Genomic DNA, 25,798 nt, shown 5'->3' on the forward strand with positions numbered 1-25,798 from the left:
GTGGTATGCAACATTTGGTGGTAAGCGTAGTAAAATGACAACAATCAGCACCTTTAGGATAAATAAATGAATCTTTTATGGCTAGTCTTATGAGCAGCTATGTAAAACAAGATCATTGTTGACTATAAATATGTGGACGCACATTAATGACATGACAGAAAGCAATTGCTCCTAAAGGTAACTAGTAATACCGCTTAAAGCTAGGACTGGCTTGATACTTTATCACTTGAGATTCAGCAGTTTTTGTCGACAACAGCAACACCGGCATAGCTTCTTCCGGTTGCCATTGACATTGGCAGCAGTGACCAAGTGTTTGACTTGGGGTCGTAACACTCGACGGAGTTTAGATTGGTGGAGCCATCGTCTCCTCCTACTACGTACAATTGTCCTCCATTAGCCACCACACCTGCAACATTCATGCGATCTGTAAACTAATATCATCAGATTATTTATAAAATTATGCGCGGCCATCATTAGTTTGGTATTTAATCTTTTGCAAGTATTCTGTGCCGCACACACATCTTGTGCATGTTTTATTATAACAAAGCTTATATGCTAATTTTTCGAAGCTGTTTGAATGTAAATCTTACGATATTAGTCTCTTACATTGATGGCCAAAGCTGGAACTTGCTTAATCATCTTGCTTGAAGTAATAGCTCTGTGAGATCCCACATTTGTTAATAGTTATCTCACCAGAAAATAAGTTCAATTTATTTGAATTTAAAACAAGTAGCTAATCTTTCAAATTCAGGACACTTATATTCAGGGCACTATATCCAACCTTCTCATCATCTCACAAAATCTGGCTACACCACAAATGGTTAATTTTGAAGCGCTTGATTAAGCGTTTCACAAACAATTGTCAACTTAGCTTTTATGAGGAAAAAATTTGTTTTCCTTTTAAGTTGATGCTCTTTAGCAGTATCAGGACTACTTGCTTGTTATATAATGCGTGAATTTATGGCAGCTTTTATGAAATGGTCAACTCTATAAGCTAAAAATGCTTGGAAACATGACTAAGTAGAGCTGATGCTCTATGAAATTGACTCGCCTTAACAAATATTAAAGTAATCCATAGCTCATGTATTTTAGTCGCACTCACCAGCATTCCTTCGACAAAAGTGCATATCAGTTATTTGGTTCCAGGTGTTAAGCTCTGGGTTGTACACTTCCACACTTTTCCTTACGAGGGGTCCATCATGACCCCCTACAGCGTATAGCAATCCATCAACAACGCAAACTCCTGTAACACAATAATACAGTCGTGAGAAAGTTGTGGAACACTCTGGTTGACTTGGTGACAGACCTTGTTGTCGAACGTGCAAATAGGGAGGACTAAGCCAACTATACATTTAAAATTTGACTTGTAAACTAATTGTATTGTGACTACTAGTTTTGAAGTCAGATGCATTCATGACAAATATGTCAAGTAGTTTACAGGCATTTAGTGGCAAATATTTCGAGGAGTTTCCATTCGATAATGAGCTAATCATGAAATCACGAAAATGCAACATTTTATTAGATGAAATATAGATGATAACTTCAGACATGATTTGTGTTACAAAAATAAAAGTTTGCTATTTGTTTTACGCTACTTTATATGATTTGAATTGTCTCCACTATGATTCTATCCAAAAATTAAGACCTACATGTACTAACAAATTGAGTTGGCTGTGCGAACTGTTGATAAATATTGCTTAATGATCAAAGCTACAGATTATACACCAGGTGCCATCATCTAACTCTTATAATATTCTTATAAATAACAATTAAAAAGGAAAACTAAAATTATCAAAGCTACTTGGCTTCAAAATGTAATTAATGAATCATCTCTACTGAGAGGATAAATCCTAGCAGATAATCAAACACACCATATAATTAATATACTTTGATGGCTATACCGATAATCAAGGTGTGTTGGAATGTGACAATAAGATGCCAACAAACACCTTTGTCTAATATACTTGCTATAAGGTTTTATAACTAGAGCAACTACACCAATCTCAGTGAAGCCATATTTAGACAACTAATATGAATGGTTAGTTATGTGTGCTATTGGGCTTACATTAGAATTTCTTTGCTAGTTTTTATAAGTTGGGTGCGCAGTCAGCAATATTATAATTATACTGTTGTACAAAATGGTAACAATAAATAAAACTAGAAATTCCACTGTCATACAGCCCACGACCAAAAAGATATTGGAAAAAAAGAAAGGGTACTGATGGTTGAAAAATGCAATATTAGCAGTCAAATGGCACTGCAGTGCAATAGGATAACTGCAATGGTAGCTGTAATGTACTGGGTGTTATTATATACAACAAATAGCAATAATGAAAGGTAAAGATTATATGTTTATATTTCTCCCGTGCAATAGGAGAAATGCAATATTGGCCAATATTAGAAGTAAAATGCACTGATATTATTAGAATAACCAATATTATTAATTAATATAGTAATAATATAAAACCAATGCACAATTTTGTTTACATTTCAAAACGTCATAGCTAGCAATATCAAGAAGTTGTGATATTTATATAGATTTTTAGAAAATATGTACTACGTAGTCATTGTTCTGTAGTCATCCAAACTTATAATTACATATTGTAATAACCTCATAAGGATCGTTAGAAAGAAAAATCATCATTTCCTTTACTTACACTGCGTTGGACATCGGTTAGAATACCAAAGCACTCAAGAGTGTCTAAAATGTCAGTTACTTTGAAATCGGCAAAAGTGAAAGTTCCATGAAATGAAATGATTTCAGTACTCCTACGTTAATTACAGAAACCTTCGGAAATTCGACAATGCTATAGACTGGTGAAATGTGCACGTTATTTTTCCGTGAAATGCGCACGACTTAATCGTTCTATTCTCTGTCGCTCGGCGTTTCAATTTCCGGTCTTAACTTTTATTAAACCAAGCTTGTCAAGTGTTTTGTGAAGAATTTCAGCCAAAGTAATTTGTCTATTTGTGTATAATCCGTTCAGATGGGTAAGTTTTAAGATAATTTCGACAATTTACAAAGACTTGGTAATATATTTGAATAGGTTTATATGTGTTTTGTATCGTTATTATACTTTAACGATTCTACAAAACGATGGTTAAATTTGTTGATGAGATTTTGAAAAAAGGGTTGCGACGTTGTTAATGAATAATTTTCATAAGTTGTGTGCACATGCATTTATCATAAAAACTCTCAAACTTCGCATCTGCTCGTTTGGTCGTGGGATTATTAATGATATAATTAATAATTAAGATCATATTGAACAGTGCGAGACAACTCGGAGATACGAACGGATTTGTAACATGAATTTCATTTTATAGTACAAAAACACTGATTTGGGCAACAGGTTGAAAAAGAAAACATAGAGTGGTTAAAAAGCTGCCAAAAAGGGAACAGCAACATTTAAAAAATAAAAGCTCTAAAAATACTATTGACACCCTGATTTGTAATGTTATGTGCTACTGAAAATGCATTAATTTTGTGAGCTGTCTGTTAACCTTTAACCAGAGGGTGAATTATAGGAACTATTTAAAAGTACCTGCTCCGCTGCGTCGACATGACATCTCCACAACAGGTGTCCAGCTGTCCTGTTTTGGATCATAACACTCGACAGATGCGAGGCAATGCCTCGATGCCCCGTCATATCCACCGACAGCATACAACATGTCTAAACATAAAAATGTGTTAACAATAAACATAACACTTAAAAGCTCAGGAACAAAACAGGTACTTAGGCCAGGTGGGTGTAATGAATGACAAACCTCTAACAACTCCTACACCAACACTGCTTCTCCTTGTACTCATGTTGCAAACCGTGCGCCATTCATTGCTCTCTGGGTCATAGCACTCAACGCTGTTTAAACCTGGAATAAAAAAATATTAAATATATACCTTGTCATTTCTGACCCAATAAATATATGAACCCTAAAATGCATAGATAAACACAACAATCCTTCATAATTTGTAAGCACTAAACTAACACAGGGCTCTTCAGCAACTCGATAGACATAATAGAAATTATTCAAGGTTTTTAATGCCTATTCAGTCATACCTTGACATATGAGCTTAATGGGTTCCGAGACTGAACTCGTATGTTAATTCTGTCGTATCTCAGATCAATTTTCCTATATATTATACCTAAATAAAAATTAATCCTCTGAAAAAAATCATCTAAAACATGATATTACAGTGCACCCTTAAAATAGGATTACTCCGATATACGATTTTTTCACCTTACGAAATTGAATTTCATGATTTTTTCATCTCACCATCAGAACCTTATTTCACCATACGAATTCAACAAAATTTTCACCCGAGTTCAAATTTGGCAGTCGGTGTGCTTATTATGTACCCCAAAATAAGAAAAACACCGAAATTCTGTTGACCAAAAATATCTTCACAACGCCGAAAGAGACATGATGACCAATTTCTCTCAGTTCAACCATTCTCATTGGTAAAATGACAAGATTCTCCCTTTAAAACCAGTAGCAAAGTTGGAGTAGCAATCCCTTCAAACAGAAGGTCCAGTGGTCAGACAACTTCCATTACCTGCTAACAAAAAGCTATTTCATTAAAAAAACAACACCGTTTGGGCTTTCTTACCATACTTGCTAAGCAGTTGAGAAAAAAATGTGAGATTGACGGTAAATGTAGTAGTTGAATCTGAAGAATAGATTTATTTGTGAAGTTTTTTTCTTCATTGGTTTAATAGCTGTCTGTTTCATTGTTGCCAACTTTGTATGATGATGATGAGGGCTCACAACTAGTAAACAAAGGGAAAACGACCAGTAAAAAAATTAAACCACTACTTTTATTGAGAAAGCTGGAGTAAAACAGGAGATTTTGTGCAAAAGGGAGACTGACTTAAAAAACTGGAGGGTCTCGGCCAAACCGGGAGACTTGGCAAGTATGTTTTAGGTTTAGGTACCGAATTACGCTAAAAAAAGGTTTTAAACAGATCTGCTAAAAGTTATAGTGAAAGCAAAAACAAAAACTGATGAGTGATAAAATTTTGTAAAAAAAAGTGGTAAAAAGTTGAAATTCAGTTAAATAGTGGAAAATACATTCAAAAACTTAGCTTAAGCGTGTATGTTTTGTAAGCTCAACTTATTTGAGGTGAATTCAAAGTTTATATTAATTATACATCTGTCTTAAAAGTAAGAACTCCCTGCAGTACATCCTGTACATGGTACATTATAATGTTACATTTTATTGCAGATCTTAACCACTAAATATACTAAAGTTACAGTAGGTCACTATAGTTACTAAGGTTACCATACTATTACTACAGGTCACTATAGTCACTAAGGTTACCATACTATTACTACAGGTCACTATAGTCACTAAGGTTACCATACTATTACTACAGGTCACTATAGTCACTAAGGTTACCATACTATTACTACAGGTCACTATAGTCACTAAGGTTACCATACTATTACTACAGGTCACTATAGTTACTAAGGTTACCATACTATTACTACAGGTCACTATAGTTACTAAGGTTACCATATTATTACTACAGGTCACTATAGTCACTAAGGTTACCATACTATTACTACAGGTCACTATAGTCACTAAGGTTACCATACTATTACTACAGGTCACTATAGTCACTAAGGTTACCATACTATTACTACAGGTCACTATAGTCACTAAGGTTACCATACTATTACTACAGGTCACTATAGTCACTAAGGTTACCATACTATTTTGTAACGAATTTTTAATATGTACAACACTTCCATAAAATTTTGACGATTTTTTATGGGGGGAGGTGTTTGCATTATATAATTACTATGGTTTCTATACCCTGCACACGATCTTTTCACCATACGATGCCAACCCTTGAACGGGTCAAAATCGTATCTTGAGGGTGCACTGTGTTATGGAAAAATGTGTTTTAATTGTTTTAATCCACCACAATTTCCACTCTCACAAAGTAACAAATACTAATCTAGTAGCTATGATCTGCTATAACAGGTAGCATTATTATGTACAGTACTGTATGGAGTTCTTTCTTTCGAGACAGATGGTGGCAGCTAATGGTGTTGTTAGAAAGACTTTATGGCAACACGTTTGGTACACTATTTTTCCTCATATTTCAAATTTTTCGCATGCTGAGACATTCGTATGTCAAGGTATGACTGTATTGATAGCATTACGACTCGCAGCAACAATATGCTCACCTGTTGACCCATCAAATCCTCCTACAGCATATACCATCCCATCGAGTACAGCAGCTCCGAGCGTGCTTCTTCGTGCGTCCATTGGTTGCACACTAGTCCAAACGTCCTTGACTGGGTCATAGACATCAACAGTGCGGACCCTCAGTGAGCCATTAAAACCTCCACATACGTAAACTAAATTGTTTCCCACTGCCACTCCTGAGTAAATAAGGAGAGCACTTGGCTGACCAAAGTAAATAAAATTACCTAAATGGCATTGCTGTAAGGACTGTACATGGAACTGGAGCCAAAATAAACAAATTGCAACTAAAAAAACTATTCAACGATTGCAAAAGACATCCAAAACAAATACATGGTATAAGAAAACCTTGAGTACTTGTCACAAATCTTGACCTATGAATTAGCCAGGCAGCTGGACTGTTATGCCTATAAGTTATAGAAGTGTTAGCAGCGGAACTCACCACAGCGACAGCGCCGTGTAAGCATTTCACTGACTTGGTTCCACCGTTCATCTTTAAAATCATAGAGCTCTACACTTCGAATGGCCTTGGGGGCTTGCCCTCCAAGCACAAGTAGCACCTGTCATCGAATGCTCAAGGATAAAGAAAACCAAACAACATTCAGACAGCACAAAGTACGTTAATCAAGATTAGAATTCCACACTAAAGCTAATCACCACAATCTGGTATCCTTTTGTCTTTCCATTAAATGTAAGAATCCTCTACACTGGGAGTCCACTGATGAAAACCAAATCACAATCTAGAAAGGCTCAATAGTAAAACTGCTAACTCTGAAAGCAACCAAAGACGACAATACCCCATGAGATATTTCAAATATAAAGTATAAAGTACCATGAAGGCTTTATTACTGTCAAACATTAGCCGGCTGTTCAATCAGTATTACAAGCAGTATAAATGTAGTAAAAATGACAGATACTCAGTTAGCAATAAACAAACATCACGGGAAAACTTGGCTGATGACAGAACAGAAAAGGGAGATGAGTCAATATTAAGGATAGAGAACAGCTGGGCCAGGTAAGGTGAGTGGAGTAGTTGAGTTAAAAGAAACAGTTAGTAGGGTAGGTAGAGTATAGGTAGAGCAAAAGAGAGCTGGCAAAGTAGATAAGGGTGGTAGGTGAGTTAAGTGATGAGAGAGGTCGCTAGAGTAAGGTAGAGTAGAAACATACCAGTCTAACATCACACTAGCGTAGAAAAGGCCGTTATAAAACCTGGTATCAAGAGATATAACAGGTAGACTAACCTTGGGCAGTCCTACGGGAGTTCTACGTTTGGTTCGAGGGGTGACTATGGGTGAATAGCCTTCATTCGACTTAAAAAGGTGATACTTGAGGGCTTCTATCAAGTAGTCTTTGCACCTGCTATCATTTTTTATTAGCTCTTCCTCCTCCACCTAAACCAGGTAGCAAGTGTGTTTACTTTGCGATATTTGCACCAATTATTAAAGTTGCTCTAACAGATGCGTTTCGGCATGCAGTCTTTCTATCAAAGCAGATACAAACCTGAGCCACTTCTGCAACTAAATAGCTCATGTACTAAACCATTCTTTGGAATATATTGGTACAGACGAAAATGTGAGAGACAATGAATTGACACAATAAAGTCCTTGATATTTAGCTGCCACATTGTAATAATTGATAAAATGGTTATCAGTAGTAATGATTTATGTATAGCTCTGTACTCTGCCAGAGGAAAGCAGATTCAAAGCAAAACAGTTATGCTCTAACATATCACAAGCCAGTTTGAATTACAAGCTTTGAAAAATGAAAAACTAAAAACCATCAGAGTGATATCGCAAGCGCAATAACATGAATGGGTATGTAACAATGCAAAGGATAAAAGATTTTGCACGCATTTTACACTCTTAGAGTGCTCTGACATTCATGCATCTACCACTCTCCTCTCAGTCCTTTCAAGGGCCCAAAACCTTTACTGCATTCTAAGCTGCTTCCTGACATACAAACTGTTTTTTACAAATACATGTTACCTAGTTGCTTAAATGAGCAGACTGTCATGTCCTATAGACCCAAATGTATACAACAAGCTGTGAGCCGATCACAACAGCCGGTATTCTTTCAACAAAGTCCTATCATAAAAAACTGCAAACCAAGAGTACTGAATTTAGCTTCAATTTTGTATTAACAACCCTAAATGCTGCTTTCACAAAAATACATCCACAAAATGCTTGGGATATTCCCAAGTACACTTTGTTTCTCTAAAAGTTAAACATGACTTTGAGTTTGCACCAAAAAAGAAGGTAAAAATCCCAGATGATAATACATATATACATCATCTGTCCACAAATACAATTAAGCTGCCATCTTCAAAGGCAACACTGTAACAGGATCAATGATATGTATTTGATGAAACAAACCTTGACAAAATAGTCGAGTGGCACAAGAGGCAATCTCACAAACTCCATGATTTGGCCAAAGTGTTGAGATCGCTTGCGAGGTTCATGCCTCACCCAGGCCAACACAGCTTCGTAGACCTGTAGGAAACCAAATGAGCCACGCACTCAATACACATGACTTTACCTACTAGAAAAGCCTTGAAAAAAATCATATCACTTTATTGAACCCACTGACAAATCTCTAAAAGCTGTCAGAGCCGAGAAAATTCAAAATCATATGAAACTGGAGTTTAATTTCATTTCGATCTTATAGAAAATCCTAAATCTAGACAAAAGAGATGTAACCTTTTTCATCTAGAATGTCATGATTCAGATATTGATGGACTGTGCGAAAATCTTATTTTTTATCACAAATTTGGTCAACTACATAAGGTGTGAAAAAGTGCAGAGCTTGAGAATATCAAGTTTCTAAAGCATGACTCACCTGAGACTCATTCTTGACTGACAGTCTGTCACTCGAAATCAACTTAATTAACTGAGGGAGTGTCAGGTGCATAAACTCGTCTTGGGTAATGACTTGGCTAAAAAACAGACCAGCTAACTAAGAGAGCAATGAACAAACTTGAAGTGCTCTGAATTATAAAGTTCTTCGAGACGATAAGTCAGGATGTTTTATTACTGTACAATTATTAAACAGCTCAGACAGCTTGAGTTAAAAAGAATTCTACAATATAACAAATAGCATGCACTTTACTCACCAACTCACAACAAACATGTCAGATTACAGAGAACAAACAAGCTCTTCAGACATGGCCAGAGAGAATTATAAAACAGCGGAAGAGAATCTGTTCTAAATAATAAAGTATTCGATGGCCATACAACTACTTAGTTATAATTTATAGTAAACTATCATAAAAAAGTGCGTTGCACCGCAGTGACGCTGTTGCAGTAAATCCAAAGGTTTAGCGAGCGCATATTTACTTATACTGTAAGATGGAAGACCAGCAATCAATAAAATGTTTAGATTGTTTAGTACATAAGTCAGCGCTGTATTAAGTAAACTTTTAAATAAAAAACAACTGAATACCATAGAAACCTACTTGAAGTGCTGCTCGGTATACTGGGTTGAGCAAAGAAGAAGCTCTCTACAATTATGAAGATCAGCAAACGCAGAAATGCCCAGAGAATTACTTGGGTGAAGTTGTGACTGCAGAAAGTCGCAACAGGCTTCCTCCACTTCCACTAGTTGCAATAAGCTTGCTGCTGGGAGCAAAGTCTTCAATAATACATGGTAAATAATCTCAACACTCGCTAACGAGTAAACAATGACAAGTACATAGCCAATATACAAGCAAGAAACAGAGAATAATGATAAGAAATCAAACAATAATATATCAAACAATCAAACACTAGCATAGTACATGAACCACTAGTACACTATATGAACCACTAGTACACTACACAAAACACTAGTACACTACATGATCCACTAGTACAGTACATGAACCACTAGTACACTACATGAACCACTAGTACACTACATAAACCACTAGTACACTACATAAACCACTAGTACACTACATGAACCACTAGTACACTACATGAACCACTAGTACAGTACACAAACCACTAGTACACTACATGAACCACTAGTACACTACACAAACCACTAGTACACTACATGAACCACTAGTACACTATATGAACCACTACTACAGTATATGAACCACTAGTACACTACATGAACCACTACTACAGTATATGAACCACTAGTACACTATATGAACCACTAGTACACTACATGAACCACTAGTACAGTACATGAACCACTAGTACACTACATGAACCACTAGTACAGTATATGAACCACTAGTACACTACATGAACCACTAGTACAGTATATGAACCACTAGTACACTACATGAACCACTAGTACACTATATGAACCACTAGTACAGTATATGAACCACTACTACAGTATATGAACCACTAGTACACTACATGAACCACTAGTACACTACATGAACCACTAGTACACTACATGAACCACTAGTACACTATATGAACCACTAGTACAGTATATGAACCACTAGTACAGTACATGAACCACTAGTACAGTACATGAACCACTAGTACAGTACATGAACCACTAGTACACTACATGAACCACTAGTACAGTACATGAACCACTAGTACACTACATGAACCACTAGTACACTACATGAACCACTAGTACAGTATATGAACCACTAGTACACTACATGAACCACTAGTACACTATATGAACCACTAGTACAGTATATGAACCACTACTACAGTATATGAACCACTAGTACACTACATGAACCACTAGTACACTACATGAACCACTAGTACACTATATGAACCACTAGTACAGTATATGAACCACTAGTACAGTATATGAGCCACTAGTACAGTATATGAACCACTAGTACACTACATGAGCCACTAGTACAGTACATGAACCACTAGTACAGTACACGAACCACTAGTACAGTATATGAACCACTAGTACACTATATGAACCACTAGTACACTACATGAACCACTAGTACACTACATGAACCACTAGTACAGTACATGAACCACTAGTACACTATATGAACCACTAGTACAGTACATGAACCACTAGTACAGTATATGAACCACTAGTACAGTATATGAACCACTAGTACACTACATGAACCACTAGTACAGTATATGAACCACTAGTACAGTATATGAACCACTAGTACACTACATGAGCCACTAGTACAGTACATGAACCACTAGTACAGTACATGAACCACTAGTACAGTATATGAACCACTAGTACAGTATATGAACCACTAGTACACTACATGAGCCACTAGTACAGTACATGAACCACTAGTACAGTACATGAGCCACTAGTACAGTACATGAACCACTAGTACAGTATATGAACCACTAGTACACTACATGAACCACTAGTACAGTACATGAACCACTAGTACAGTACATGAACCACTAGTACAGTACATGAACCACTAGTACAGTACATGAACCACTAGTACAGTACATGAACCACTAGTACACTATATGAATCACTATATGAATCAATATATATAAATCTCAGTGTTTGTCATTTGGTTAAATCCTGTGTCCAGTTACAGCAATTAAAATCTAACAATGAAAAATACACTCGACACTGGATTTGTTCTCGAGACCTCCAGATCTGGAAGCGACAAACTTAACCATTAAGCTACATGAAATACAATGGTTTGATCGGGCAAATAGTCATTACATTGGTTAAGATATGCTTGACGTGCTTGCTTGGAGTTAATAACTAGCGCTGTTGACAATTACGCGTAACGTAACGATTGTTAAGCTGGCGCAAAGCGAGGGTATTGTTTTAGTAAAGATTTTAGTAAAGATCTAGCTTTCCAGGTAAGTTACTCAAAATCATTAGGTAGTTATTCTATTACCCATGCAACGCCGGACATTTGGCTAGTCATCTATACGGATTAAAAAATGTAAGAGGATATGGTGTGCTGAAACATAAACAAACTATTTTCAGCAGACACATAATTAAAATATAGTATTTTCCAAATAAAAATCCACTTGTAGTGTAAGGTAATGAACAACTAATAAATGATGAGTAATGCAATGCATTTATTCACCAAAAAGCAAACCTAAAGTCAAGCAAGGTCTAGCAATTGGAAAAGGGAGAAACACGCAAACAACTTGATGAGTAAGCGAATCATGTTCTATGATCATTATTGTTCACAAATATTTGTTTGGCAGATATGGCACGTTGTACTTCAAAAAGGGGACTCATTCGCTAAGACTATAACATCACTTGTACACACCTGCACATTGTCTTGTGTCACCTGAATCTCTGAAGTATATACAAAGTCAATTAGCTGAGCAAGAGCATTACCATCTACTTCTTGCAACGTGATGCGATCAGAGCTGCTTTCTGCAAGCTCACACGTGAACATAGCAGAGAAGTATGCACTGCAGGCTGAAAGCACCGTTTTATGAGCTTGTATCTCTTGCTCATCAGCCACTAATACTACATCACACAGCAGATGGTCCCTAAAATGAATTTATAACAGCATTTATGCAAATGCAGTCTAAGTTGTCAAGGCTGAACAAGGTAAACAAATATATCATCACAGTGAAATAACACACTTTCTCAATTGGTTTAAAGCTGTAAATGCTTTTCGAGTATGGTGTTGATGCCTGTAGACTGGCTGTGCGGCTTTATATGGACAACTTGTGTCTACCTCCTTCTGCAGGGCACCCTTTCTAAACTCCTTTCGAATGCATGCTGCTCCACTATAACCTGGTGCAGACCTTGGTCGTACAACAACATCTGTCACAGACAAAGCAGCGTTGCCTGTAGCAGTAGTTTGCCCTTGAGCAGCCTCACTTTCATCCTCCATCAAAGCAACTTCTGCAATTTTAAAAAACAAGTGTCCGAATGTTTCACTTAAATTACATGCAACAATGGGAAAGTTTTATTAAACACAATATAAAGTTTTACTACGAAACTCACCTTCAAGATAAGATCAAATTTTTAATAAACTTATAGAATATTACGTATTTACATAAGCTTTGATACGACTCCTCCATGCGATAACAAACAATTTATAAAATCACTTCTTACCTTTTACCATTTCTTCATTAGTACGCACTAGAGTAAAAACAAGTGGTGCGACTCAGATAATTTTAGTCCTTAACCAGCATTTGTATATCAACATCGTTGCCTTATTATGCATCTAAGAGAAAAAACAATAGAATGTCATAATTTACAATGTATTATGCTGTTCTAGGTTATTATTGGTTAATTGTAAGTTAGCTGTGTTATGTACATGTGTTAGCTGTGATTTGTTAGCTTGGTTTTTAGTTCACAAACTGCTCTCGGTAGGAAGCTGTTGTGATATACCGATGTTATTGCGTACATTGTTAGTGGATCTTCTCTTGTAGCTGCTCTAGTGCTAGCTCAAACATCAAACATCAACTGCATTCAGAATCAGAATGGAATTTTCTCACTAAGATCCTCAATATGAAGCAAAAAGCGTGAGAACTTATTTGTATGTCATAACTTCTTATTTTATACATCTTCATGTATATTTACTTTTCTTTTTTTTCTCATACATATTCATGTATATTTATCTATTATTCTATAACAAAAATACAAAAGCCACAAGTATATACATTATTCAGGGCAACCTACAACCTCCCCTCGGATATCCCTTATTGTACGAGGCCAAAAGAAATTAAAAAGTGCGTTTGTTTTAATTGTTGGTACAAAAAGACTCGAAGGTTGACGTGTATCATATGAGTGTTTTGGTGCGTTATTGTATGTATCTCGTATAACTTCCCTAGATTTTACTCTAAAAACAAAGACACTCTTTTTTCCCTCCTCCCTGCTAATGAAACAATGTCTGTGTCTTCCCGTAGCTTTGAAAAACTAACCTGACCTCTCAATCTAATCATGAAGCGCAGGGCGTTGTTTTGTATTTTTTTCATTTTATTTATATCTCCCTTTAGGTATGGATCCCAAACTTGGCATCCATATTCTAGTCCAGGTCTTATCAAAGTCTCATAGGCAACCTTTCTTGTTTTTGTGTTTGCAGTTTTTAACACTCTGCGCAACATGCCTAATAGTCTAGAGTCTTGGCCACTATGTTGTTTATGTGCCTATACTATTTAAGGTTACAACTAAGTTCAATGCCTAGATATGAATGTGAATTTACATTTTTAAGCCTTACATAATGTAAGTAAAATTCCTGTTGAGAATTTGTTTCTCCAACAAAAAGCACTGAACATTTTGAGGAATTGAAAGACAACTGCCAATCACAAGTCCAAGATTGCAGTTTATTGAAGTCATTTTGTAAAACTAAGGAATTTGTTCTAGTATTGTACAGCAAAGCGTCATCCGTAAACAATCGACATTCGGAAGTAATTTGCGAAGGCAGGTCATTGATATACAACAAGAGAAGTGGACACAAGACTGAACAGCATTATGCACAATATAAAACAACTAATTTAATTTGCCTTACTCAAAACTTTCTCTGCAATGTACCAGTTTGAATAAATTAAAATCGGTTAGTTAATGACGCTTTATGAAAACAAAATTAGCTTTCAAGTCGAATCCGATAAGGTTGCCGGAAACCAATGATAAACCATAACAAAAATTGCACACGCTAAAGTAGCCTGTGGTTAGAGCTAACTTTAGATTTTTGTTTATTTTAACTTGAACCAGTACATAAAATGTTTTTATTAAAGCTTTAAGGCTAATATAGCGAGATAATATTGTCATTTTCTACGTAAAGGTGTGAGTTAAAAATACAGTAGATGTTTTATGACAAGAAACCTGGCAATTCTTCTCTTAGTCTATTATCTTTCACACAAAATAATCATGCTTATTAAATAATCTAGATTTTTAATGTGTTCTTACAAAAAATTCGTTGTTTATGTTTATTCGAAAAAATTTTATTAATACACTATTTATGTTACAAAACAACTTTGCGACTTATACGCTAAGACCTAAACATATCTCATAAAAACCATCGCTTACTACCTACCAACTTAATAAAAAACATTACTGGTGTTTTTCTCTTACCTAAGCTTTTACAGTATTTCACCTGCTTCACTGCTCATTCAATACTCCACAATAACTGCCCTAAATATCTCAGCTATAGCTTTCAAACCATAAACCATGATCACAGAACCAGGACCAGATTTCAATTACTTAGTGCCGTAAACCACAACAAACTCAACAGTAAAAAATTGCTAAATTTATTTAATAGCCTGAGGTATAAATACAAAGGTATGAAAAAATCCAATAAAAAGTTAGTGCAACAAGCTAAGAGATCATATTTACATGCACGACTATACAAACCACTACTCACTGGCAATAGTAAATCTTTTTTCAACTAGCTAAAGGAGAGTAGAAGCAATGCAAGCAACATCATTCCAGATCTTAAATATGATGATAAGTTGGCTCAAACACCAGCGGAGAAAGCTATGTTTCTGGGTTCCTTTTTTGAGTCTGTCTTTGTCAAAGATGATGGCCAATCACCTGAAATGAAATCAGTGGATATACCTAAAGATAAAACTGACTTGATAATTTCTAGAGAAGGAGTATTCGACCTGTTGCGAAATCTAGAGGAAAGTAAAACTGGGGACCTGATTATTTGTCTAGTAAAGTTTTAAAATTGTTTTCTCGCATTATAGCTCCATGTCTTACGGAGATTTTTCAATACTCGTTAGACAGTTACACAATACCATCAATCTGGAAAGTTGCTAGGGTCATACCTATTTATAAAAAAGGAAGTAAAGAATTACCCACTAACTACAGACCAGTGTCTTTGACATGCATTACTTGTAAACTTCTCGAACATATTGTATCTTCTAAAATTCATGATCATCTAAACACATACAACATTTTGCACGATGGTCAGCATGGATGTAGAAGTGGAAGATCGTGTGATTCCCAGCTTGTTTATACAATTAACGATCTTGCTTCTAATCTGGATAATAGAATTATTACAGATGTAATCACATTAGATTTTTCTAAGGGATTTGATACTGTGAATCATCGTAAACTTTTACTCAAACTCAACTATTACGGTATAAATAAAAAACTTATTTTTTTGATAGAGGATTTTTTATCTAACTGAAGGCAATTTGTTTCCGTGGAAGATGCCAACTCTCCATTTTGTCCAATTAACTCAGGAGTGCCCCAAGGGTCAGTTATGGGACCCCTTCTTTTTTTATTGTACGTTAATGACTTGCCAGACCTTATGGTGTCAGAATGCCGACTGTTTGCTGACGATACTCTTATTTAATTCCCGCGTCAACAAAGCGGTATTGCAACAAGACCTTAGGGTACTCCAAAAGTATTCTAATGAGTGGTAATTGACTTTTAATGTTTCTAAATGTGCTGTTCTTTCAGTTGGAGAGTCGAATTCAAAAGCAAGTTATTTTTTATGTGACCAAAGTTTAGACAATGTTGATTCACATCCATATCTTGGCATTGAGTTGCAAAATAACCTGAAATGGGAAATTCACTATGTAAAAATAATAAGCAAAGCTAATAAAACATTACATATGCTAAGGAGAGTTTTAAAGCATGCTGACACAAAAACTCGGCAGATTGCTTATTTTTCTTTGGTGAGGCCACTTTTAGAGTATGGGTGCACGGTATGGGACCCGTTTATGAAAAAAGATATCAAAGGATTTGAGAAAATACAGAACACCACTTTAAGGTTCATTTTTAAACTAAAGGGGCAAGTCACTTTTACAGAAATAAGAGCAAATACAGGGATCGAGAGTTTAGCTAAACGGCGAAAAGATATTAGATGTGCATTTTATTTAAAAGCAGTGGAAAGGAACTTTACGGTCCCTGATTTTAAAAATGCTGTCAAGCACCACAACACTCGACAGAAAGCAGGTCTGTTTGTGCCAACAATCCGGACAAATGCGTTTTTTAATTCTTTTTGGCCGAGAACAACTCGAGACCTGAGAGGTTTTTAGTAAAGAATTTTTGTAATAAAAGAGTTCCCACACCTTTCCTTCTTTCTAGAAGGGTGTAGTGGGAAAATTTTAGATTAGATTAGATTAGCCTCTGCACTTATTTAAGAACTCTTCCTCTGCATTAGTTTAAAACAAAACTCAAACTACACCTATCCTTTGGCTAATAATACCATTCACCAGCTAGCCTTACCTATTGTAACATTTCTGTATTGTACTTAGTTTTCATAAATAGAAATCTGTTGTAATAGATATGCATAGCTATGTTCACAGAGCTTATATTTGTCCTCGTTTTGTTTAAACAGTACTCATGTTAATCCTAAAGCTTGCTTTTTACATATTTTATGCTTTCAGTTCCAGCATTATTATATTAGTTAGACCACTCATTAGTTTTATAATTTTGTACACTGCTTTTTGATTAGTTTACTTCCTGTGGTACTTTGTGGAAAACATTGCAAAATATCATTATCGATTACCACAATAAAGATTGCTCATAATAATAATTAATTTCACTCATTTAGCTGCTGAAAATCCAAAGGCGTAATGATTTTCTCTATCATATCTAATGGTCTATTTTTAAAATTATTTTGCAAAAAGCCCACAAAAATTATGTATCTGGCTTAAATCAGTGGCTCATCACGCGTCAGGATCGTTTTAAAGAACTTGTATAAAATTTGTGGAAACCTGCTCTAAACTACTTATATTTTGTGACAATATAATTGTGGCATTTAATAAACAGTTGTGTACGGCATGGTCACAGCAAAGCTATGTTAACACTACCAATACCTGGAATAGAACTTTTATGGTAATCTCTACGCAAAATAGCAGACATGTTTTTGAAACAGCTGACACATCAAAAAGCCAATAAATGAAACTGATGAGATTAAATAGATTAAAATTTGCACAAATTAGTCTAGAAAATTTTAGAACTATGTAACAGCAATCAGCATCAAAAAGAGTAAATATAAATTTTTGTAAACAAAACCTGTATGATAAAGAAACAATTGATTTGGAACTTGGTCACAATTAGAATATTTTTTTGCTTTTTTGACCAGCTTTAAAGACCTCTGAAAATAAGCTGACATGTGCCAAGATTCTTGGTCATCACTTTATATCTCCATTTGGCCAAAGCCAACAGCTAAAATAATACATGAAAATCCCATTGAAATATTTATTGACTCACTGTAAATTGGTTTAAAATTAAACAAGCTAGAACTCCAAATTCACATGTCATACAAAAACCAGATGTTGTTATAGTCATTCAAGCTTTAACTATTTGCCTAAAAGATTTATTTCAAACTGCCATTGAAGCAACATGACGTAACATAACGTAACGTAACATTCTCGGTTATTTCGGTGCATAAAAGTAATGAACTCATCATTCTTCTATACTTGAATATAATCCAAATGGTTTTCTATAAAGTAACCCATACAGATTTGGATGACGTAGGCTGTGTTCCTTGACACTTCGCTCTATGCTTCATACTGTAAACTGATAAAAATATGAAGCCTTGCTGCGGTGCTTGATTTCAAAGAGGCTTTCAAAAGTTTATAGCAACACTTTAAGTTGGAAGCTTAACTGAATTTTTGATCTAAACTCCTTAGTTTTGGGAAGGTTGTTAACGAAAAAGTTCTCTGTAAAAAAATGAAACCTTGAGTGTCTCCTGAGAGCCTTAGTATGTAGCCTTTAGCTCTATACTTTCAACTGTATGAGTTTACTTTAATACAAGTTATCATGATGACAACAAACAGATAATATAGTAGAAAATTAGTACTCATGGGGACGCAGCAAAATTGCGAGCCAGTCTTAATGCTGTGTACATGGCTAGCATAAACAACAATGACATGTGATTGATTTCAAAACTTCATGATTTGATGCCAATATATGCGAATCAAATGTATAATTATTTTGTTTTAAGGTTTGATTTTCATGGCGCTAAAAAAAGTTGCACTAGCCCTTAATACTATAGTGCATGTTTACATTTAGCTTTTAATCAGTGTGTGTGCTCTAGCCTTTGTAGTCTGATAGTAAAATATGTTCGTTCATAAGCATGACCGTTTACTGGTCTAATATTTTTCCTGAAGAGAATAGGCTACCGAATAGACATGAGCTTGACCTTTAGAATCTGATAAAAATTCAAGATTTACTTGAGTTTATTTTTTGAATGATATCTCAAACTCTTGCAATGTTGTACAAGCGTAATAACCATGATAACTAAAACTCAAAGTTTTCAGCACTTCAATGACTGCTTCCCACTGAGGACAATTGTAGAGAAGAAACAACATCAACCATCAAAACACATTCAGTTCCATGCAAAAAACGGAAATTATATTCTTTATTAGGCTGTTAGTAAAGATTTTAATAATTAGTAAACATCAAGTTGTTACAGTATTTATTGCAATGTCAAATAAGCATGCTGTAGCAAATGAAGGCATTCCCCATAGATATCTCTGGTGTTCAAAAATGGATACGTCAATAAGTGAGGTAGAGCGAATTAACCATCAGTGATAGTGCTTTTGATTTCATACAATATAAAAGGTTGCTCTTTTTTGGCAGATTTTTTAAAGCGAACTTGAAAGTTTTCCTATGCAGATAGCTGATTACACGTTTTTATAAGATAGCAGATAGAGGCAAGTTCACTCACACAAAACCGTCTTGTCTGACCTGCTTAACACGTCACTGTTGAAGTATACTTTCTTGAAAAACATGAAATAGCTTAAGAGGTGGTAGACCTTGCATAAGTTAATTAGTATGTTTATTAATCTAACCATTAGTCATGAGGATTCAAAACTGGTTTAGTAGTTGCAATTTATTAGTACTTTTCATTACTCAGCCGTTATGTAATTATGTCATACAACAACTTCAGATGGATTATTCTGAGTCGGATATTAGCGAAATTCTTTTCAGCTAATTTGTTTTACATACAAACAGGTGGCCTTGTACTGTTTATTTTTTTGCAGATTTCAGTCAAAAATAATGTGATATTATATAATTATTATCAAAGTTTGCAGTTTATCTGTTTTCATAGAATGTGCGTTACCACACATGCTGAACCTGCCAAACTAAGTTCTCAAAAGAAAATAATGCCTGTCAAACCCAGACTCTATGTAGAAAGTGTTGCAAAAACAATGCCAATAGGCTCATGTTCTAAAAAATTTAACATTCACATCATTGTTATATTCTAATAAGTGCAGCTAAATGGGTATTTGAAGCACCTGCTAATAAGTATTGCTAAAAAGGTCTTTAAAGCACCTGATAATATGTCATTTAACATTGGTGATGGGAAAAACTCAAGTTTTTGTTTATATCACTTTTTCAAATTCCATATCTGCTGTGGTATCAGGTTATACATAGATATTAGATGAAAATTAAAAAGTATTTTATGAAACTGTTAGCTACTTTTCTTGTCAAATTATGTAGGTTAAAGTTAATTTTAAGACGGTTTACATGTCAGATGTTTTCTATTAAATCAAACCCAATCATCTGACAACCGAATATAACCTGGACAAATACAACATAAAAGTTCTTGATGCCTGTTATTGCGCTTCTCTTAGAACACTTGGAATGATATATTTCATATATTATATATGACATTGTATGTAATAACAAGAACAAGGAATTTTCGAAAACTCATACTGAGACTTGAAAGTAAATACATACATAATTGGTAGTCTAAAATAGATAAAACAATATAAAATCGGTTTGTTAAAAAATAAGACATTAAAAAGAAAAGATTACAACAGGTAATAATGTTAGAACAAGTTTTTCCAACAATACAGCATTGGTGGTTGATACACGCTACATTTTATTTTGTTTATTTTATTTTTGTTAATTTTATCATTTTGACTATAGTGTGACTCTTTAATTGTTCACATTTGACTTTGATTGCAAAGCTAGAAAGCATAAACCTGGAAAACTTGCAGACGATTGATGGTGTTATTGATAGATGTTAAAAAGCTCACAAAAATTAGTTTCTCCAAATTGAGTAGTTCAGTAAAGGTGAAGTTAAGCCTGTTCAGGCTAGTAGCATACACAGTTGCTAAACAGCTACAACAAACCTCTGCAAGTAAGAAATATACAAATTAATGATAGAAATTCGCTTATTAATGTTATGTAGATGACTTTTACATTGCTCCAAAACAGTTGCATACAGTCAGTTAGTTTAATGGTTTTCCATGTAGCCATCTAAAGGTTTTCTCTATTGAGAGATGTAATGGTTCTCCCTATTAAGAAATGTAATGGTTTTCCCTATTGAGAGATGTAATGGTTTTCCCTATTGAGAGATGTAATGGTTTTTCCTGTATGAACTACTTTAAACTTACTAAAGTTAATTGCTCTGTTTAACAAAAACGAAGATTAGCTTAAAAAATAAGCTGGTGTAGCATTAACAGTTGCAGTTGTAGTTAGTTGTAGTTTTTTTATGGTTCACAAGTCGTGGCTTTCTGTAAGTTCTGTCTAAATAACAGTAAAATGATTATCAAATAAACGGCATCCAACAGTTCGTCCAAGATGTAATGCTATAGAAGCAGATCAGCTATTGAAAACATTTCATAACTGGCTATACTCGAGGCAGATCTGTAGCTGCCAGTGGATTATATCGCCCATTCATTTTTTATTTGCGGCTCATTTTCCAAAATTTCTGTCGATTCTGATTTATTTGCATCACTTTTTTTCAGCTGGTGAATAACTTGCTGCAATAGATTGCCCAATGTTTTTAGGACAAATTATATTTCATACTTTCTGGTATGTCTGGAAATCTAGAAGCGATCTGCACTCTAGAAGGGCATGACGACTGTGTCTGGTGTGTTTCATGGAATCATGCCGGGACACTTTTGGCATCATGTGGCTCTGATAAATCTATACGAATCTGGATGCTCGAAGGTATATATATTGACTTGTCGGTATGACTTATATAGCACAATGGTCAGCATTGAGGTATAGCAGAGTTCAAATATTTCAAAGTTTTGAGAGTTTAAACAATTTTATTAAAGCTATTATGTACAAGTATAAATTAATTAAAATTTATATAAACAAACTAATTAAAATTCTTAAAGCTAAAATAGTTGGCTTACAGTTTTGTCAATGTTATTCATCTGTGTTCATGGTTCAGTAAACTGATACAATTGGCTCTTCAGGTCAGTCTTGGGTGTGCGTTAGTGTTCTCTCAAATTGTCACCAACGGACTGTTCGGTGCGTCTGCTGGTCTCCATGTGACAAGCTCTTGACATCGACTAGCTTTGACAGCACTACTGCTATCTGGGATAAAAAGACAAGTGAGTTTGAGTGCGCGTTGTCTCTTGAAGGACACAAAAATGAGGTGAAGGGTGCTTCCTGGTCTCCTTCTGGAATGTTCCTTGGTAAGTTATTTGAGAGTGCCCTAAATTAGAAGCGCATTTGATATTCTGGTTGCAATGTCTACTTTACATACAACTGTGGAGGAGTGTCAAATAAAAAAAGGTAGCATGCGCTTGCGAGGTGTCAATGCAATGGTCACCATAACTGGCCTGTAATACTGGCCTGTAACTGACCTGTAACAACATAATTGGCCCGTCGTTTTGAGTTTCTGTTTGAGTAGCACCCAGTGCACGTATCCCAGTGCCAGTAATCTGTAATTTTAGATATGTGCAAGAAAAAGTAAATCTTTGCTCATTAAAGCAAGAAACATCCCTTCGTATTGTATTGAGCCAATAATACCAGTATTTTCACCAAGTAAATGTATCAGAATATTCTTTTAAATAACAAACTACATGTATAATGGTGTTGCTACTCCCAGTTGTGACTCACAACTCAGTACTTGTTGGAACAGGATGTTATATGTTTCATAGAGTTATTTGTTTACCACTCTATAAAGAATATATTAAAATAATATAAACAAGAAGGCAACAAGTTTTCTATCACAAAACAACATATGTACATACATTGTACTATATTGTGACAAATATAATATTACAGGTAAAACCTCATTAAGTCTATAAGGAAGGCATTCTGGGATTGGTTCAACAGTTATACTAGTATCGGCAAATGCCTTTCGTTTAGTTTCAACCATGGCTTTAAAAGTCACTATTCTAAACTTTGGCCAGCATATTAATCCTGATGTTCTGTAATGTTACAGCTACCTGCGGCAGAAACAAGGAAGTATGGATATGGGCAATAGACGACGACTCCGACTATGATTGTGACAGTGTAATTACCTCCCACACACAAGATATTAAATCTGTCAAATGGCACCCCCACAAAGACACTTTGATTTCTACAAGTTATGATAATACATTGAAAATATATGAGAAATTGGATGATGACTGGGAATGTATTAACACCTTAGGTGAGTCAGTCACAGTGTATGCCCTTATCTCAGCGAATAATATGTATTAACACCTTAGGTGAGGGAGGCACAGTGTATGCCTTTATCTCAACTAATAAGAAGATAAAGTGATTCTTACCAAATTAGCATCATGCTGCTCGTGTTGATGAAAATTTACTAAAAAATGTGGCTTTTGTGTTTGTGTGCCTGTGTTTGTGTGTGCCTCGCTTGACCAATTGACTTTCTTCTTGTTTTGTGTATGTACTATCATGTTGTAAAGGACTCCACCGAGTTCCTCTGCTTGCTCCACAAAACAAACCACTCGAGTGCACAACAACAAATGCATATGTTTCTCAAATATATATTAATTTAATAACTAGCTGTGCTACTAGCGTTGCACGTGTCTTAAAAATCAGCTTATAAACAATGAGAGGTAATGAGAGTTGTCTGTCACTTGCTTTTAGCCTGGCACATTGCCAATGGATAATTTGAGTAAACTTACTAATAAGAGTTACCCTTCTCCGTGGCCATATGCCATGACTTTGAGTCGTGACCGAAAACGGTAGCCTATTTGTTCCCATATAGCGACATATATCACCTAGTGAATCTATCGAGCTCTGTGGTTTGGTAAGGCGTCAAACTGACGAATGGGAGTTTCCGAGATCAAATCTTCTGCTTTACGGTTTCATTAATCCAAGATTTTAATAGCTATAGCTGGACATAAACAACGACGACAAACTTTGAGAAATATACATGTGTATATAGAAGATACAGTCAATAGTAGTGCACATACGAGTGAACTGCATAGAATGAGACTTTCAGGTACTTTGGTCGTCATCACTTTAGTCGCTCTTTTAATACTCTTGTTTATCGATTGGCTCCACCTCTTGATATCATGGTCGACTCGGCAGCTGACCTTCGGCTAACCGGAAGTATTACCGGTGGTCATGTCGCCTGCCGAGTCACCTCCTCGGTGTCTGTCCTTTGTGGTCTGCCACATTATGCCTTATTTGTAGTGGTTTCTTTGAATTTGTTCTTTCTAAGTGATTTGTAATGTTTGTAATGTTAGACCTAAGGCATTCATAAGGCTACATCGCTGACTACTAGTTGCACTTTAGAGTCGCACACGAGTACAGTCTGGGCTGCCTCATTTGACGAGACTGGCTCAAGGATCGCTTCCTGCTCAGATGACTGCACTGTGAAGATATGGCAAGAATATCCAAAGAATAATAAAGAAGGTAAAACTGGGTGGATTTTTGTTTTCCTCATTTGTCATAAAGGAATTATGTCTTCCTATCATCTGTTGTGCTATCTTTTGGGTTGTTATTACTGTTAACTTTTGTGTTGTTATTACTGTTAATTTTCGTGTTATTATTACTGTTAACTTTCGTTTTGTTATTACTGGTTCTTTCTCTTATGATTTTGCAAGGTATAATAACACCTGGGAACCATTCTGCTTGGAAATGTGTGAGCACACTATCTGGATACCATCAAAGGACTATTTATGACATCAAATGGTACGTAAAGTGGATATTGTTGGGCCTACTGATGGTTCTGACTAGTGCCCTCCAGCTCTGAGCGTTTGATCTAGTAAAATAAGACTTGTGTGTCATTACTCTTCAGGTTTCAAGGTGGTTTGCTTACACCAGTACGTCATTTATTCAGAATTTTGATTAAAACATGGCCTATATGCGAGCAAAATGATGGTAGAAGTAGTTACAAGAACAGCTAAGGTCTACCAACCTGAAGTGTTCAATATTTACATAGAGAATAGCTTTGTTATGCGCCCAACTTGCTTCAAGTTTATTACGTAAGATGGTTTTGTGCCATGGAAGAAGTGCTCAGGCATTGACATACTGGCATGAGTTTTAAATATTTTAACAATGGCGTTTACCACCTGCATCATATAAAGTTGCAAGACATTTGCATGCGCATCATACAATGGCCTGCTCACAAAGGTGAAATCAAGGACCACTGTTGTAGCGAGTCAGTCTAGTCATTCAACTATCAATGGAGAATGAGACATCATAAGGATACCGTTTGTGATGAAGGGCCAACTCTTATCGTTATAGGAACAAAACTACAGGCTACATCGCTACAGCCTCTGGTGATAACGCTGTGAGGATATTCGCAGAGCTGCCCGACTCTGATCCATTTGCACCGACCTTTCAGATGCTAGTTCAGATGAGAGATGCACATCAGGAGGATGTTAATAGCATTGACTGGAACCCCAAGCAACCAGATTTGCTTGCCTCTAGTAGTGATGATGGGGAAGTGAAACTGTGGCGCTACAGCAGCTCAGTATGAACGTTCTAAAGCTTCTTTGAGCCACTTCAGAGCTAAACAAATTTTGTTAAGTTTTTCCAAAGCCCTGTAATTACTTTTCCAATTTTGCATATCTAAAT

General features: G+C 35.5%; 2 protein-coding genes across 3 annotated transcripts; one reads left to right on the plus strand and one right to left on the minus strand.

Annotated features, from left to right (window-relative positions):
* Nucleotides 1-118: 118 nt before the first annotated feature.
* LOC137393763 (kelch-like protein 3) lies at nucleotides 119-14,722 on the minus strand. Of its 2 annotated transcripts, XM_068080450.1 has the most exons (14): nucleotides 14,616-14,638; nucleotides 13,217-13,328; nucleotides 12,739-13,003; nucleotides 12,414-12,642; nucleotides 9,663-9,838; nucleotides 9,047-9,143; nucleotides 8,584-8,700; nucleotides 7,453-7,602; nucleotides 6,654-6,771; nucleotides 6,193-6,390; nucleotides 3,766-3,867; nucleotides 3,543-3,671; nucleotides 1,103-1,243; nucleotides 119-406 (listed from the first exon to the last, which is right to left on the minus strand). In XM_068080450.1, the coding sequence occupies exons 2-14, from the start codon at nucleotides 13,224-13,226 to the stop codon at nucleotides 234-236; spliced, it is 1,905 nt and encodes a 634-aa protein (XP_067936551.1). In that variant the 5' UTR covers nucleotides 13,227-13,328; nucleotides 14,616-14,638; the 3' UTR covers nucleotides 119-233. The 2 variants fall into 2 exon arrangements, with proteins under 2 accessions (XP_067936551.1, XP_067936553.1); XM_068080452.1 differs by lacking the exon at nucleotides 13,217-13,328 and having other exon boundaries at nucleotides 14,616-14,722.
* Nucleotides 14,723-21,814: 7,092 nt separating this feature from the next.
* On the plus strand, nucleotides 21,815-25,717 carry LOC137393072 (probable cytosolic iron-sulfur protein assembly protein CIAO1 homolog). Its single transcript, XM_068079470.1, has 6 exons — nucleotides 21,815-21,973; nucleotides 22,228-22,449; nucleotides 23,205-23,414; nucleotides 24,512-24,631; nucleotides 24,823-24,910; nucleotides 25,466-25,717. The coding sequence occupies exons 1-6, from the start codon at nucleotides 21,838-21,840 to the stop codon at nucleotides 25,698-25,700; spliced, it is 1,011 nt and encodes a 336-aa protein (XP_067935571.1). The 5' UTR covers nucleotides 21,815-21,837; the 3' UTR covers nucleotides 25,701-25,717.
* Nucleotides 25,718-25,798: the final 81 nt, after the last annotated feature.

This window comes from Watersipora subatra, chromosome 4 (genome assembly GCF_963576615.1).
Source record: "Watersipora subatra chromosome 4, tzWatSuba1.1, whole genome shotgun sequence".
Taxonomy (NCBI): Eukaryota; Metazoa; Bryozoa; class Gymnolaemata; order Cheilostomatida; family Watersiporidae; genus Watersipora; species Watersipora subatra.